The sequence below is a fragment of the Opisthocomus hoazin genome, chromosome 2 (assembly GCF_030867145.1).
Source record: "Opisthocomus hoazin isolate bOpiHoa1 chromosome 2, bOpiHoa1.hap1, whole genome shotgun sequence".
In the NCBI taxonomy this organism is placed as follows: domain Eukaryota; kingdom Metazoa; phylum Chordata; class Aves; order Opisthocomiformes; family Opisthocomidae; genus Opisthocomus; species Opisthocomus hoazin.
The window spans coordinates 52,851,135-52,869,014 of record NC_134415.1 but is presented as its reverse complement, the minus strand read 5'-3'; the positions used below and the strand labels follow the sequence as shown (position 1 = coordinate 52,869,014).

The 17,880-nt window shown below is 36.3% G+C and overlaps 1 protein-coding gene across 1 annotated transcript in view; it reads right to left on the bottom strand.

The window, feature by feature from the left end:
- Positions 1 to 785: 785 nt before the first annotated feature.
- The window catches only part of PSME4 (proteasome activator subunit 4), a 70,649-nt gene continuing 53,554 nt past the window's right edge, over positions 786 to 17,880 (bottom strand). The window contains exons 34-47 of the mRNA XM_075413631.1: positions 17,211 to 17,280; positions 16,347 to 16,472; positions 15,849 to 16,001; positions 14,977 to 15,081; positions 14,017 to 14,108; positions 13,491 to 13,622; positions 12,650 to 12,858; positions 12,260 to 12,345; positions 10,497 to 10,625; positions 9,825 to 9,980; positions 5,317 to 5,479; positions 4,170 to 4,303; positions 3,025 to 3,163; positions 786 to 2,379 (exon numbers count right to left, since the gene is read on the bottom strand). Of these exons, the coding sequence (XP_075269746.1) occupies positions 3,029 to 3,163; positions 4,170 to 4,303; positions 5,317 to 5,479; positions 9,825 to 9,980; positions 10,497 to 10,625; positions 12,260 to 12,345; positions 12,650 to 12,858; positions 13,491 to 13,622; positions 14,017 to 14,108; positions 14,977 to 15,081; positions 15,849 to 16,001; positions 16,347 to 16,472; positions 17,211 to 17,280 (1,690 nt within the window). The 3' untranslated portion in view covers positions 786 to 2,379; positions 3,025 to 3,028. The remainder of the gene's footprint in view (positions 2,380 to 3,024; positions 3,164 to 4,169; positions 4,304 to 5,316; positions 5,480 to 9,824; positions 9,981 to 10,496; positions 10,626 to 12,259; positions 12,346 to 12,649; positions 12,859 to 13,490; positions 13,623 to 14,016; positions 14,109 to 14,976; positions 15,082 to 15,848; positions 16,002 to 16,346; positions 16,473 to 17,210; positions 17,281 to 17,880) is intronic.

Here is a 17,880-nt window from a genome sequence, read left to right as displayed (position 1 = left end):
TAGGAGACTAACAATTTTTCACCCTCAAAAAGTCAATTAGTACAAGTTTGTTCACACTACAATAGGGTTATTTTATCCTATAGAACTGTACCTTGAATAGTTCTGGGTGATATGTTTGGATCAAGTAATTTATTGATGATTTATAAACAGCTATTGTGAATTAATACCACCTACTTATTTGCCATCATAGCTCTGACGACAGAATGATTCTTTACAGAGTGCTGGATCCTCAACATTGCAACCAATTCCAGCTACTCTTTGACCATAGATACGTAAGAAAAGAAACTCCCAACTGCAGTAAAAAGCAGCAGAGCTGGTCCAGATAAAAAAAAAAAAAAAAAAGCAGCAGAGCCTATAGTTGGCTGCTCTTGGTGTAGACAAAACAGCACATATCACAATCTGTTCCATCAGTTAATCAGCCAACACATACTCTAAAGACGATCCTCTGCAGCAAATACTTCAAAGTTTTTTTTTCAATTCTATCAGCAAAACCCCCTCCACTTCAAACTAGTTGCTCAAATTTTAAGTGTGCTTCTCAGAAGTTAGTAAGTTCTTTGGCAAGCCTCACCAGGCGCAAGATATTTTTACATAAATACAAAAGTTAGTTTCCCAACTGTCAGAGAACTAGATTTCTAATTAATCCTTAATGCTGCCTTAACTCACTGCCAAATTCCACAATAAACACATGCCTCATACAAAAAGCTCAAGAGCACAGTAAACAACATTAAGTTATATTCTCAAAATCAGAGATTTCAGCTTTAGGAATAGAAAAAAAAATGCAGATGTTACAAACAATCCATTTATTGGGTCTTAAACTACACACACAATTGAAATAATAATTTTGGCACTACACTATACAGTGGTTACATCTGTGTGCTGACACTCACTAAATACTGCACCGGGAACACTGCTGTGCTTTGAAGTTTGGAATGAGTCACACACTCAGCAGGTAGATCACTCAAAACGTATCAGTGCTCCTGTAGGGTTGCATGAAAGTTGAAACACACACCAGTTTGTGAATTATTTCAATGTACCTCACATTCCATGAACTTATCACACCAGAATATGTGATGTCAGCATTTAGAGATGGCCACAAGTATTGTATTAAAATCTGAATGAGACATAGTAATAATGAGATACAAGAAACCCAAAACAAAACCTCTGCCTTTCAGACACAAAAGAGATATTCTGTTAAAGAAAATAATTTAAAAAACTAATAATGGCATTTGATTTGATACAAAAGCCAGAACTACTACCGTATTAACATCTAAGTATGAATCTTTACAAAATAATCTCACAATGGTGTTATGTAAAAGGTTGCAAACTGTACAATGTTTTGTCAATGCAATGCCTCTACAATTTATACAGTCTTTTACAACTATGTAACACATATTAAACATGTTGTTAAATAGCCAATAGATACCAGTCTCTGAACAAAGCTGCAGGCAAAAAATACAGAGCTTCCACAATCTTCTAACAAGATATACTTGCTCAAACAGTGACAATCTTTATGAGAACACGCTGTTAAAAATAGTCAGCCATTCAGTGCCTTTTCAGACTGTGCATACATTTAATTCTGTGAATTCAACCATCACTTGATAGTCCATAAATTCTTATCTGTGGGCTCTAATTATATGGAAATACCCAGTCTTTCGCCCTTAAAAATACGCTGATAATCACAGATTTTTATTCCACACGTGGTCAAGCTACGTATGAAGACCTGGCCAGGCAGTAAGAGCTTTCACTCCCCACACTTTGTCCTGCCATCATCTATACTGCACAGAGAAGATCAGCTATTTACATTTCGACAAGGAAGATACAAAAAGGCAATCCTGCCCTGAGGTGGACTGAATGATACCGAGGCTGTCACCTGATGGGCACTCAAATCCAAGTAGTGAAAAATAAACTCTGAGAAAGATAGGTTCCTGGCATTGTATGCTGACTAGGTAAGAAGTTGCATCAACAGAACTGGAGAATTTCACTGAGAATATTCTGGTTTGCAGCACTCTCTGGTTCTGCATTGTCTTTGATGTCAGAAAAGCTGGGAAGAGGGGTCAGAAAAAAAAGATAAGAAATGTGCAGTGTAAGTCACTGTGTGCAAGAAATCAGAAACAAGACTGATGTGTAATGCAGGCCAATGACAAGGGTCTTGCAATAAGCTCATGATCAGGCCCTGCAAGTGCAGTTACAAGGAGACTGTGGGGCTCCTTGGGGAGGTGAAATTCTTTTTGAATAGAACCAGGTCTTTATGTCTGTATTTAAAAGTGGCTTTGATTAGGCATCAGGATTTCCAACACAAAGTTTTCTATGTGATAAATTTCTTTGAGTTTCCTTTATTTCACAGAAAGGTTCCTACATCCTCGTTTTTCCAGGAGAAACCTGAAAAGAAAGAAGAAAGAGTTCAAAACAAGATTATTGCCTCATGCTATTACCACAGAAAAACATGAAAATATACATTAAAATTTCTCTTGGAATACTGTCACAAACATCACAACACAAGAGAGATCAGAATTTTGTAGCATAACAAAGAGAAACTCCAGGAATGGATTCACTCTTTGGAGACATGCCTGTTTTAAGAAACCTGGTAGCAAAGCCATAATGTGGAAGAGGAAACAGTTTGGTAGCAGTCATTCCTCAGCACGAGATGTAGATGATATACTGGACTGGGTGGTAGGCTAAAGTCCTCAGAGGCATCAGAAGTACAAAGCAGCAAATACCTTGCCTTTAGTGAAACTGCCAGGCATTTAAAAGGCAGCCAACTGGCAGAAAATGGAGAACAGGAACATCAATATTCAAGAAAAAAAGTGCAAGTGTCTTAGCAAAACACTAATGTAATACAGGGACACACAAAAAAATGTGCAATATTTAACCAAGTAAATCTATCCTGAACAGACCACTGGAGGTACAAGGGACTTCATTCTCCCTGTGGTTTAGGGATTCCTCTCTATTCCATGCTAGACTAGAGAGCTAGAGTAGATTTCATAAGACTGATGTTTCTGTCAATTTGCGTCTAAATAATCTTACCTATCTATGCATAATAGCATGGTGAAACCAAGAGGTCAGTAAGCACTAGTAGCTGGTCATCCGTGAACTGCTGTTTATGCTCCTGCCAGTTGTCATGATGGGTCCTCCGGAAATTTGACAGCGTTTTCTTCACAGTCATCTGCACAGCAAACAATCAGTATTGATCTGTATCAGTTATGGATTTAAGCTCCATGACAAAACAAATGTTGAATACAACAAAAAAACCCCTGCTGAGTAGAGCATAGTGTTCGAGCAGCTACAAAGGTTAGAAGGGCTCTTGGAGAATTCAGCCCAGTTCCCCAGTATTTTAAATTCTTACAGTTTTAGTTAAAGTCTTTTGACTGGTGTCATGACTCCAATGTTCTTGTAAAAAGGATTCTTTGAGATATAATTTTGAGTTTGAAAAAAATAATAGATATTTATAAAGTATAAGTATTTCCCCCTCTTCCTTTTCCTTGGGTATTTCAAACCAAGAGTTTGGGTCTCAAACAATGAGAAATAGTGGATGAATCACATAACGTGCACAGAACAAACAAATCAGAGGAAAACTATCTTCTCTTATTAAAATAATTAAGATTATTCTTAAATTAACAAAAGTCCAATCAGTTCAGTTCCTTGATTCAGTAAAGCACACCATAGCAAAGTTTGTTAGATCTAAGGAATTCTTCAGCCATAAGCTCACTACCCTGGTTAACACTGCAAAGGTCAACAAAACTGAATAGACAAAGAGAGGAAAAAAACCCCCAAACAATTAAAGGTAACTATTTTCATTAAAAACAGTTTTAGGGCTGCGTATAAAACCTTGTTTTAAAAATTTGAGTGATTTTTTTTGTTGGGGTTGGCATTTTCTGGAATAGCATCCACAAAAGTGACATTTTTAATTAAAAAAAGACTATTTCTCATTATAGATATAGTTCTTGTAGCTTTCAGTTTATGCTTTAAATTTGAAAGCAAGAACAAAATTACCACAAAAAAATGCTTAAAAGCAGCCCATGACTTAAAAAGTATTTGGAACCATGTAATAAAAAGCAGCAGAAACTAAGTTTCTTAAGAGCCTCACATTTATTTATTAGGGGAACTTAGAATGAGTCAAGCATATTTTAGATGTTTTATATTAAATAGAAAAGCGATATAAGTATTTTTACCTCAATAGGCTGAGGATCATTAAGATGGGCACTGAGATCCATCAAGAGCTGTGGCATCCAGGTGGGTACATCATAAGGGCTTGATAAAATACACGCACTAAGTCCTAGCACACCAGCATGGCGCTTAACCAAATCTGCAATTGCAGGATATTAACTTACATTTGGCAATCTTGTCTAAGACATTCCTCAATGACACAGGACACAGCCAAACTTAAAACTGGTTATCAGTGAAAATAAGGCTATTTTTAACTGATGGCAATGACTGAAGAGAACCTATATATTAAACAGAGGTGACCTAATTAGAATAACATACAGACACTAATATCTCTTCTCAGTAAATAGTTCATAAACTATATCTTCACTGTTTCCTCTTTCTGCATTCAGAATGTTTTCTCAAATATCAGAACTATTTGACAATATGGAAACCCAGTCCCTCTGGGTCAAATGAACGTGACTCAGATGCACTATATGTCTGGACAGATGCCAAAGCTCCTAAGGTTAATTAAGGTTTTTTTTTCCCTTCTGTTCTTTTGTGTGTCTGCGTGTGTGTGGGTCTTTTTAGAATCAAAAACCACACCGCTAACAAACAGAAGGTAAGGTGGGTAAGGAGTGAAATTGTTGTGGCAATTAAGGAAGTTTATTTACTGAGGAAACAGCTATCCCTCATCATCTGCATTCTCAACTATGTGAACTGTGTACACTGTAAATAGAGAAATCTCTTTAGTCTTAATTCTGGAAAAGTAATAAATTAGTTCAACGTCGGAATACATAACAAAAAATTATTTGCTTTCTTTCGTAGTAGTGTATTCTTATTCACCATTTACACAGTAAATCAAACTCCCAAAGCACTTAGCAAGGATTAGGATCTGCACCACATACACACAAATAGACAGTAAGATAGATAAGGACAAGTAATTTGCCATCATAGTTTATGGATGCTTAAGAAGGAAAAAAAAATTTGCACGGGCAACAGGCCCTATGTTTTCTGGGTATACGCTAATTTTCTAAATTCTGCTTAACCACAGGACAAATCCTATTCCATCTGGAGTGCTTGTGGAATAAACATTTAAGTGTAGCACAAAATGTTTATTTCCTCCTAACCTCCTATTGACATGCATGGTTTTAGTGTCTGAAGCAATTTTCTTACCACCAGAAGGAATCGTATCCACCACTGAACCCAGGTCTCGCTTTCGTTTTTTTGGTAACCTCATCTTGCACAGCTGTTCAAAATGCGTCTGCATGGGCCCATCCATAGTGAGAAAACTGCACTGTAGCAGACCACTTAGCGTGGTAGCAGCCATTTCTCTCACCTATGACCAGAGATAGTACATACCACAATTACTAAACACACATGCACAGCAAAAAGCAGGTATTTATGCTATTACTATCCTTTTAAGTACATCCAGCTAGGCCAAGTTACCAAACTCTGCCCAAGAAAAGTCTTTAAAATATTATCCTGTTATGTCACAGATCATAAACTACTAACTTACTGTATGGCTCTTTACAAATTAATAAACTCAGTGTTATTGTAATATAGAACTACCTTCACATAATTTGTCATAGTTACCTACTACTAGAACTAATAATGTAATTAAACTCCATTGTCAAGACATATGTACCATAGACTAATTAGCTTTAGAAAGTTTAAAAATAGACTTTGAATGAGAACAGGATGCCCCACCCCAAATAATCAGTCTGCTTCACAAAATTTGTAATAGTTTCTGTATCAACATTAGTTTTACCAAGAAAAAATGGAGTATATTTTATTCAAAAGCATTTAGTTTTCCCCCTCAAATGTACATGAAGGCCTTAGAATTGACAAAAGCAGAAGAGCTTTTCAAAGAGAATGCAGAAGGTATGTTCATAAGACAAAGCTGATTATATTCTACCTACAGCACAAGAATTCTTTGAGAGGTACAACAGATGCTTTAGTGGTTTATGGTTTACAATTCAGTTCTATAACACTCCAGCATTACTTACATTGCTGTCCTGATTACCAGTTCTCTTCACTACATGCATAAAAACAGAATTCCAGGTTGGAAAAATATTGTTCTACTTGGTAACGCAGAAACCCCAAAGAATAGGACTAAACTAAGTTTCCATCTCATTGCAAAACCATTCAAAACACAGACCTCCTTTTCCATTCTTCTTAAAACAGCCACAACACATGGTTAGTGGATTACAAGCAGAGACAACTGAATCACTTGCTTTTAAAAGTAAGTATAACCCAGCAGTATTACTAGTCTCATCTACTCAAATCTCCTCAAACCATAACGTTATAGAACTATAAGACCATATTTAAACCGGAGTCCCTCCAAGACTCACTTCCAATAATTGCAGGCTGACAAAAATCTTCCAGCACTTACAAACTTGAAAACCAAATCAACTTGTTGAAACACTGACAGCAGCTGACAGATGTTTTGGTAAGTACATATTGTTACACTGTAAGCAGAACATTTGTCTAGCTGGAGTACAAACACCTACCAACCCTCTGAATCCAATGCAGCAGATTATAATAAATTACATCCTTGAACATAATGTTCTGAACCTCCACAAAGCAGTAAGTATAGCTGCAAGTGCTGCAATAATTAAACACAGTAAGTTAACAATAAGCTCTTGAGACTTCACTTCATTTAAATTTCTGCAACATATTATTCAAACGTGATCTACTTTGTTAACAGTATAAAGAAGTACGAAGTGAAAGTCTGCCAGTATTGTTTATCAGCAATTTGTGAGTCTCTTAAGAACTAAGCTATTAAATGAAACACGATGTGCTAATGCAAGACCCAGAATAGAAAGAAGCTTGGCTGTGAAGTGAGCAAGCTCCCAAGCGAACTGTACTCATTTACATCACTATTCACTGTATTAAAACCACTTTCACATCTAAATTAATAATCTAACTAAAAGAAACATTTTGCTGCAATGAGCATCTAGAAGCAAAGCCTTTAAAATCATACACTACCAAGTTTATCGTTCATCACAACATCTGACACTAAATGATTTACAGATTATCACACTCACATGGTGACTTACAGAATACAAAAATTACATAGGAACAGCAGAGGAATACTCTCTCAATCAAGTTAGTGGGGTTTTTTTGTCAGAATTGACTGACCAAGGTCTTAAAAACTGCAACAATATTAGAACAAAAACACTCAACAACACAAGCAAAACCTAAGCGCATTCCTTGTAAGGGGCTGCTTATACAAAGAGAAAATATTCCCAGTACCATAATACTGAAGTGTAATATCAAAAATGCTTATTCAAGACATGAGTGCTATGTATTCAGCACACTGATTTAATACAAATACATGAAGCACCTACCCACATAGATTCCTAGATCAAATTAAGGCTGAGAAAACTGTGAGAAAGATGCTTTCAGATTAACTAGGCTATCACTTTAACCATAACTCCAAGTTGAATACAGTAATTGTCACTTCTCCTCTACTTCTGAGTAAATAGAATTATTTAGTGCAAAACGTGCTTTCCCAAACTCAAACCATTCCCGCAGCTCCAACTGCCTAAACGACATGAAATTAGATGTGGTAACTCAATGGTGGTTATACTGCTGTACACAAAGATGCCGTTTTTCAGGACTGTGTACTTTTTCCCTTTACCAGCTGCAGGGTCACATCAGCTTTCACATTCATAGTTCTCCAGTTCCATGACTCCTCTGACTTTCAGAAGCAGAATTTCCCACAATACCATTTAAGTACAGCTTTCTTCAATTGTCGAGACCTGCGCTGGAAAGTTGGATGCATGAAATCTGCGTTCGATACAAGCCAGACTGTCCTACGACCCAGGTTCAGTTTGTATTGCAGTCACATTGCTATTTGACATTCAGTGTGGGCATTTGGCATCGTCATTTGCCAAGGTTTGTTGCAATGACTTTATGAAAAAATATAAAATCACCAAGAAGTTGGAGAATGGTTATTCTAGCATCATCAGAAGTACAAACTATATATTAAAGCAAAGAACACGGTGGCTGGATCATTAGGTGTGGCACTTCTGTACCAAAATAAGCAAAAATGTATCTTAAAATTCAAGAACCAAAAGCTCAGTTCTACAGGGTAAAGACACCAAATACTAATTAAAGTCAGGGACTCCCATTTGAAAAACCCAGCATTAAACAAATACATAGGAATTACACTGCAAGATATTGCATCTTGCCAATTATTATCAAGAAAGAACAAGATTATTTTTCAAAGAAAAGTGAAAGCTTCCATGGTAACAACATGATTGTAAGTGGTTATAAACCATAGATAAGCTTTTTTGATTTGCATCTCTGTAGTGCAGAAGAATAATTTTGTACATTTAAAACAACTAGATAAATTGTATTAAAGTGAATAAAAGGTATTTTTCAAAATGACATGAGATTATGAGGTAAGTGTTCTGACTGGTGTGGGAAAACTTCTCTAGGATTGGAAGCTGTTGCTTTCCAGTTAACTGTAACAAATAGTGACAGGAAAGGTAGGACAGAGCTCATCTGAAGAATAAAATTGGCATGGTTGGGCAAGCAGTCTTAGTGCTGTTGTTTAAATATTACATGCACTTACAGAGTGCATGTAATATCAAACCTTTTAAGCCAGAAATTTTAATTTGTATATTCAAATTATTTCCAATTCACTGTTCACAAAAGCAAGCTTCACATCTCAGGTATAACTACTGTTTTAAATGTAGCTCCATGAAGACCCAAACCAAGCTCTTTGTTTTAGCAGAAGGGTATCACACTTCAGAATCTTCTCCTTCTTTCGGAAAGGAAAAAAGCACCCAAAAGGAGGACTTCATTGGTATTTGTCAACAGCACAAAAAACAGCAAAAATGATGGTGCAGGGTAAATGGGACAGACTGGAGATTAACATTATCAATTCTTCACTGTGCTTGAACATGATCAAACATATCTAAATTCACGTTATTTAATACAAGCCTTCAGTTCTGTAAATTAATGACACAGAATAAAATACTTACATGATTTTCCCCCAGTTTTTGGAAGCCTGATAAACAAGACTCAACAATTCACATCAGGCACCTTTCCCCGCCCTGAGAACAAGCTTATGATCCTGATAGCACTTCTAAGAGCATACTTGGATCTTCAAAAATATGCATGTACTACAGCCAAGATTTTGGATTTTGTCTCCTTCCATTTGTATATACTGAAGTTTCACTAGCTCAAGAGACGTACAAAAACTTGTCAGACTGACAAGTAAGCTTACAAACTATTATCTTTTTGAATGATGCACCAACATCAGTAACAGCATCTGCTAGGCAAATTCTGTCCTATTATGCATGCATCTACCAACAGCCATGCTAGTATTTATAGTAAAACGATAATATCCCTATTTCAGCTGTGCTTAAGCTAAGAATGAAACAAAGCAACATTCCACTCTGTTGAAAAAGTAGGAACAATAGAACTTTTAAAAATCACTGATGAAGTCTTTTCTAAACAGCTGTTTTCCTGGAACAGAACATTAAAAGAAAGAATGGTATATGAAACAAATAAATCCTATAAAGCTAATTATATTTTCAAAATAGGAAGAATGCTAAGCTAGAAATACTTGCTGTATTAATTTACAACCAGTAGATTTTTCATGAAACTTGACACGGGCAAGAAACGAGTTATGTGAAACAAAGCATTTCAGAAAAGGTATCACTTGCCTCAAGCTGTTCATCTTCCAGGAGTCTTATAACCAGCCATCTAATGTCACTGACTGCTTCTTCATTGTTGAGAAAGATAAAGAGATTGTAGAACACCATGGTCTGGAGGTAGGTTAATATGGTATACCTAGCATGCCAAGAATTGCTTCTTGCTGTCTACAAGTTGGGGGGGGGGGGGGGGGGGGGAAGAGAGAGAGAGAGAAATGAAGAACGTAAGGGAAAGCAGCTCAATTCAAGAGTGCATTTTAATTTGTGTTGTTTTTCAGAAAGCTGCAGTGTTGATAAATATACTGTAAAACTATAAAAAGGCAGAGATTCAAGGACACTTCTTTATGATGACTCACTTTGAAACTGGATTGTGAACTGTTATGCTCCCGAGGAGACACGTTTGGCTTAAACTGATCTACTACTGAACCAACTTTAATTTATTGAAATACTGTTTATTTTCTGACCAAGACACAAGTTGTTTAAATGTCTGGAAGTAGGAAAAAAAGAAAACCAAACATTTACTGTTTCTAAGAATGTTTTAAAACATTTATAATAAACAATTTCACCTCTAAGAAAATCAGTATTTGATTCTCTTCAAATCACAATTACTGTATAATCTTTTAAAAAAAAACCCACAGAATGCATCAGATAACAAGACACTAATCTACTTAGACCCATACTCACTTGTTTTAGCACCTGAAGTACCAAAGGCACTTGCTGAGGATACAGCAAACCCTGAGACATTAATGACAAACACATCTTAGCATCTCTTTTGAGCTCATCATAGCTATTGTCATTTTCTACTGGTGCAATCTATAGAATGAGATCGGGGTGGGGGAAGAGAAAAAAAACAGGCTAGTGTTAGTAAATAAGCATTGCTAAGAGCAAAATTCTGAAACTTTCTAGTTTAATCTCATGAAAGGAAAGTTATCTAGGAAAAATACAATCAATACAATGCTGAAAGATTAAGTAGAAAAAACCATCAACATAATGTTAAAATATTCTCAGCAATAAGCTGTGGAAAAAAGTGACTAGAATCATAAGATCCTTGTTCTGTGCACCATACATTACTTATCTAAACTGTATGTCTAATCTGACGCTCTTAAGGAAGATTAAATGGGTGCTGTTAAGACTTCGGTTCTCCATTGCAATTCTTTTGGTATCAAATCCAATCAATTTAGTATTTTAGATGTAGGTCCAAAACCGAGACAAAGCTTTACCAGTATTTCAAGCTCACTTTCACATAAGTGAACCTTTATTCTGTGGTCACATACATTATTGTTGGATAACTGACTGATGTTTACATGAAGACAGACATATGCTTTGGAGTATGCAAATAGATATTATTTCAGATATGTAGCACTAAATGACAAAAGCATACAAGGATTAGAGATGCCAGGAAAAACAAGAGAAGTACCACCATTTAGAAAGAATTGTATAATGATGGAACAAAAGAAAACAACTACAGATGAGTATCAGAACAGAAACAACATACACTCATGGAATGAAGGGGAACTGTAACAGATTAACAAAGGAGAGAGGGATGAGAATGAGAAGAGAGGGCAAGGCAAGGTGCTAAAGTAGAAGCAAAGGATTAGGTGAGCAAGTATCGCAGTGCAAAGGGAAAGTACAGGGAAGACAAAGAAAGCATTGTGTCAGGTTAGAACAACCTTCATCATGCACTCTGTTCATTCACACCCACACATCCTTCATTTTCTTCTTCCTCATCCACACACATTTCCAGACATTTTCTATCTCCACTCTTTAGCCCAGCCACTACTCCAAAGCCCTTCCTGCTTGCTTCAGCCTCAGCTTCACCTTTGATCCATGCACGCCTTCATCCCTCCCCTCATAAGCTCACCAATGTGCAAGATCAAAGGCCAGCATACGGGACACAGCAGGGCAGTGGAAACAAGTGTTATATAAACACGTGATATACTAAAAGAGGGTAGATTTAGGTTAGATATTATGAAGAAATTCTTCATCATGAGGGTGATGAAACACTGGAACAGGTTGCCCAGAGAAGCTGTGGATGCCCCCTCCCTGGCACTGTTCAAGGCCAGGTTGAATGGAGCTCTGAGCAACCTGGTCTAGTGGAATATGTCCCCACTCATGGCAGGGGGGTTGGAACCAGATGATCTTTAAGGTCCCTTCCAACCCAAACCATTCTATGATTCTATGAATGAAACTTTTCACCCCCCAAATTACGCATCTACAGGGCATTCACCTACAAGTCATTACTGTCAGGAAACCATTTAACAGGCTAGATCACCAGCTGTAAACACACATAAGCTTAAAAAAATCCCATTTGGGCCTCCTCGGGATGCATGTTTATCATCACCACTATTGGTTTTCTTTTTTAAATAAAAGTCCCTTATAACTTTGCTTTACATACAGAAGTCCTTTATAATCAAACACAACTAAAAAAGCATAATTAAAGCACATACCTTGAAAAATAATGGTAAAAGCTGGAGTTGTTCTGTGACAGCTGTAGAGAAGGATCGCCCTGCACTTGCCATCAACCACTTCAGAACTGTTTTTATGAAAGAAATGATCACTGATTAAGAAGATAAAAAATAGTAATGATCCCAAAACAAATTATAGACCAAATTTATTGCAAGACTCGCCTGGGAGATTTTCACACCTTAGAGTGGACCTATACTGGTAGTTTCAGCCTGTAAAGCTGGCGTTATAAACCTCAACCCTGAAATAACATATACCTTGTTGCAGCATAAATCTGAGAGGTGTAATTTTGTACTGCAACTTTTGGATTTGCAGACCTCAGTCATCACGCCCTAAAATACTCCCCTATTTCTTAACCTCATTAAGTAACTCACTAGTTTTCAAGAGTTTAATGCCCTGAGTTCGCTCATCTTGTTCACCAACTCCATTCTCTTCCATAACATGATTCTGAATTTCTTCATCTGCTTCCATGAGTGGTTTAAGATTTTCAAGTATCCGGGTAGTAAATTCATGGACACGAGGAGATTTAGTTGCAGCAGTATTTGGCAAGGAGACATCTATCATGAATATGTAGGTCAAAACACTAAAAAAAAAAACAAAGAAAGCAAGAACAAACAGTTAGTATGACAACTGAACATAGCTAAAAGTGATCCGAGATCAATTTGTTGAGCTTTGAAGTTTAATACTTATAGAAAATTTCCTCTTCACTTCAAAGTTATTTAAAACCAAATGTTTTTCAATACTCTCTTTGCAGACATTTGAATCAAGTAGGCGTAGTCACTAAGCTACAAACCACCCCCCTCCTCCAAACAGATCTGCAACTAGTTTTTAAGTCAGTAAGATGCTATCTAAAGGATTCCCTGTACATTTATGGCTAATTAGGGCTTTCACACAGTAAATTTGAGTTGTGGGGTGTTTTTTTGGTGGATTTTTTTGCAGGGGTGTATGTGTGTGTGTGTTGTTTGTTTGTTGGCGTTTAAGAGCTTTAGAGATATCACACATAAACATAACAGGCCATATACAATAAAAGCCAAAATTTAGAGAAGTCATCTGAAGTTTCTGAAGCAAGTCAGTTAACAATAATTTACCTGATTTCTATTACCAGTACTAAGACAGACATAAGCAGACACCACTTCAGTGTAATTATTTAGACATTCAATTACCCAAATAAAATCAAGAGAAAAAAACCCAAGAGCTGTACAAGAAAACACTGACCTTCCTATTCTCTCTCGGACGTTTTTGTAAACCTGCGTGAGTTTAGGTTCTAAGTACTTCAGCAGTCTATGCAACAGCTCCGGTACTCTCCACTCTTGCTGTGCAAGGCCACCTTGCAGTACATACAGTCGGCTAGGAATCACAACAGCTTATCTTTAGTCATGCAAAATTGTTCTTCCCTTCCCCAGTCCCCTCCAAGCCTTGTTCTGGAATGTTATGTGTGTGTCAAAGCATAAAAGTGTCTCTGTGTGAATTGCATGCAAAGATGGGTAAAAATTACAGAAAGAAACAACAGTATTGCTGCTCTGCCAGTTCTAAACTTTCACAATCTGTTAACTAGATTTAATTACATTAAAAAACTAATGAAGAAACTGCCATTGCGTTGGGAAAGCCAACTGGAACAGAGCACTTCTGTTCCCTGCTTCTACAAGCTAGCTGGCACAACATGCTCTAAATACATTTTATCCATCCATGCTTTATTTATTGTAGCTCAATAAAGAAGGAAAACAGTTAAAATTAATTTTACCATGCATCTACAAATGATCCCCCTTCACCACTCAATGGAGATTCCAACAGCAATTCAAATAACCAGTGCAGTTTCCTAGGATCTCTGCTCTCCTGAAAATAAACGGGTATCAGAGATATAAGCAAATTAGGGATTTTTAAAATGCAAATACTGTATAAACAAGGAAAGTTTCAACAGGGATTTTCTTTGCATCCCTTGGGTTTATTTTATGAAGCAAGTGCAAAGCTAAATATCTTTACACAACAAATCTCGATAGGAGGAAAACCCAATGAAACCACACACAGTTTTAATTATTTGGTAAATACAATCACAAGAATAGAAGGAATTTTAGCTTCATTTTTGACGTATAAGAATAATCATGTCTGAATTTTGCTAATTAATTGCCAGGATTCTGGCTGACAAACTACATTGAATTTTGCTGAGTGATTTCAAAGAATTACTGATCCAAGATATTTGTGGCTTATCATTTACCCTGCCTCTTAGACACCACAACTCCCAGTCCACCACAGTGTATAGAAATCTTACTGTACGTTAGAAGACAACTTAAGACTTAGTTTTCACAGCATAATGCTAAGCTGCACACTTCTAAAGCAAGAATAAATGTGTAATTTCAGTTCAAGAACTCCCACAAAAACTGAACACATAGCAAGCATACACATTAACACCACCCACTAACCTTATACAGCTCTTGCAAAATACTTAAAAAGAAAACTAAGGCTTTATTTTCTTTCTAAAGTGTTGCATTTGTCTGCAAAGGGCAGAAGAGAACAAAATTTCCAAAAAAGCTATGAGATTTTAAAATGGGTATTATTTTTATACTGTATTCACAGTTCTCAGTTTTAGCTGATAACATATACCCAAATATCTCTGTTCATAAAGCTCTTACTTGCATATTATCTGTAAAACTTGACCATCTGGGTATAGCTTTACAAGACTAAAAGTAAGTACCCCTTTACTTACACAGGAGGTTGCTATGCATGTGCCCCAATCATTATATGTTTCCACTGTAATGTTGGACAAAGCTGTTCGAAGCAATGGACAGAGAAGCTTCCAAAGTTTTTCCACCTGCTCATCAAAAAGGCAAAAGACAAGATTTGTCTATTTAAGGACAAAATGGCTGTCTAACCTCTGTAAACCCAAATCCTTCCATCTTTTCAAATAATGGAAAAACAATACCGATTCTGAAAGCAGCTACAGTGTGATATTTACAAAAGGAAATCAATACTATCAGAGACAAGATTTCAAGAATCATTTAAATTTTATCTACAGGGTCTTTAGAAATACTGTGGACTATGTATGCACCATTTTCATGGTGATTTAAGTACAATTGTACTGCATACACTTTGCTTTTGGTAGGACAGCAGTGTTGCACACTCCAAGGACTTCCCCCCAGTTTTAAAATTACTTTTAAATTTTTTTATTAAGGAACTGATTCTCCCAGAATTATTTTTCCGTATAGAAATTCATTTAAAGATAATCTAGACAGCTATGTCTAAACTACATAGAGACATAATAGTCCGAGGTGGACATATGCACTTATGCCAAGTGGAAATTACAAACCTTCTCAACTTTGCTAACTCCCTAACAAAAACCTGTTCTTAGCTTTAATCTTGAAGCATTTTACTAACTCCTAGTATTATATAGGCACCAAATCAAGCTATGAATTGTGCTCAAAGTTGCGCAATGAAGCACTAAGTGTTGCAACGCTTTCCAGTCCTTTCTTGGACATTGGTGATATATTAAAAGCCCTCAATTTCATACGTTTAATTTGATTAATAATTCAAACTTATTCCTTAACTTCCATGAATCACTCAAAAATACTACATCAGCACCTTCTCAAATGTCCAGTGTTTAGAACCTCTTATTAAGCCGGCTATAATTTCAGCTACGCATCTCTGGGTGCTTTCATGGGAGTCTGCCACAAGTTGTTCTAAATGGGGCTGAAGAACTGGCAAGAAGGCATCATCAAAGTTTCTGAAAAGGCCCTGTAAAACAAGATGTGAAAGTGTCTTCAGTAATTATCCATCTAAACCACTGTCTTTGTAAGAAGAACATAAGATCAGAAAGCACTTGAGATCTCAATATGCAGAAAGTGAAATTACTTTGCTTTTGCAACAGAATTATACACAAGTGTCTTACATACTTTTATATTACTCTGCTTCCCTAAGCAGTTAATCAGAAGAGAGGATTAACAGGATTAATCACAGCAGTATACCTTTAAAAATCAACATTTTGCAACAGTGGGGTATAAGTCAAGTAGTCTGTGGCTTTCCCATGCTTTGATAATTATCTACAAAATGGAAGCAATTTAGTTCTTGAACTCTAGTTACCTTGAAGAGGCAAAATCTACGAGGATTAAATTTGTCTTTTCCTTTTCTGTCTTCTAAAGACAAAAATTTAATTAACTGCTCAACAAACTTGGGATCAGAAAAGTGATCATATATAATTTGTTCTGCCTGTAACAGAAAAAAGAAAAAAGAGATTAGCTTTGAGGTGCTTGATTCTGATATCCCACTCTTTCCAAGTCCCATTTTTCATTTTAATTCTATTTTTGGCAAAAATCATGCCTGGGTTATCCTACTCCTCCCTCACTTTATAGGGAATATTGGGTAATGTTTTCAAGACTCCTGATTTTATTTTCATTAATGACTTTGGACTGTCTTTCCTTTCACTAGTATAAACCCTACAAAGCAGTCATTCCCACTGTCACTAATTACCTTGTTCTAAATGTTGATAAAGATTTGAAAGGGAAGAAGAAAGTGGTCATTAATACAATTATTCCACGATTGCTGACAGGGAAGCTGCAATACATTAAAATATTAATTTCTTCTTGTATAATAACACAGTAAGTATGAAGATCCAGTAGAAAAATATAATTAAAAATGTCTTGTGGGGATCTAGATTTCAGAATAGTTATCACTTTTTGCTTGTTAAAAACATGATTATATCCACACAGCCATGAAACCGCGTAGAGTTCAAAATCCACCTTGGTTTGCGATCAAGCAAAACAAATCTGCTTCCACACATTTTGTGTAAGTACTCTCTAAATGGTAAGCAATACTTAGGCTAAAAGAGAGAAGAGAATTTGATCTTCACATTATCTCCACAATAATCTGTGGATAATATTAAAAACAGAAAGGAAGAGAAGTAGTATTAAAAAACCCCACAAAACTGAAACACACTGAAAGCCTTACTTCTGTCAGCTCATGTCTCCTTCGCCCAAGCTTTGGTTGATGCTCAGCTGGAGCATAAACTGTCATAGTTCTGAAAATTAAAAAAATATAAAAATATAGTAACATTTTTCAAAGTAAAATAAAGCATATTATTTTATGTATTCCCTATATTAAATAGGATTTATCATCAACTCCAAAAGAGCAAAACTTACACGAAAATTTTTTAAAAAAATTAAGCCTGTTATTCTAAAGGTTTTGCTACAGCAAGCAATCCAGAATTATTAGTGATAGAATACTCTGCAGATTTCACAACTATATAGTTTTCGAACATGCACACTTCATTTTAAAACCAGCAGTTAAATAGCCATATGAAATACGTGCCTATAGTATCCACAAAATCCAAAGAGAATCACAGAATCATAGGTTAGAAAAGGCCTCTAAGGTCATCAGGTCCAACCATCCAACCAACACCACCACGCCTACAAAACCATATCCCAAAGTGCCACATCTATATGTTTTTTGAACACCTCCAGGGATGGGGACTCAGCCACCTCCCTGGGCAGCCTGTTCCAATGCCTGACCACTCTCCCAGTAAAGAAATTTTTCCTACTATCTAATCTAAACCTCCCCTGACACAACTTGAGGCCATTGCCTCTCATCCTATCACTACTTACTTAGAAGAGACTGACAC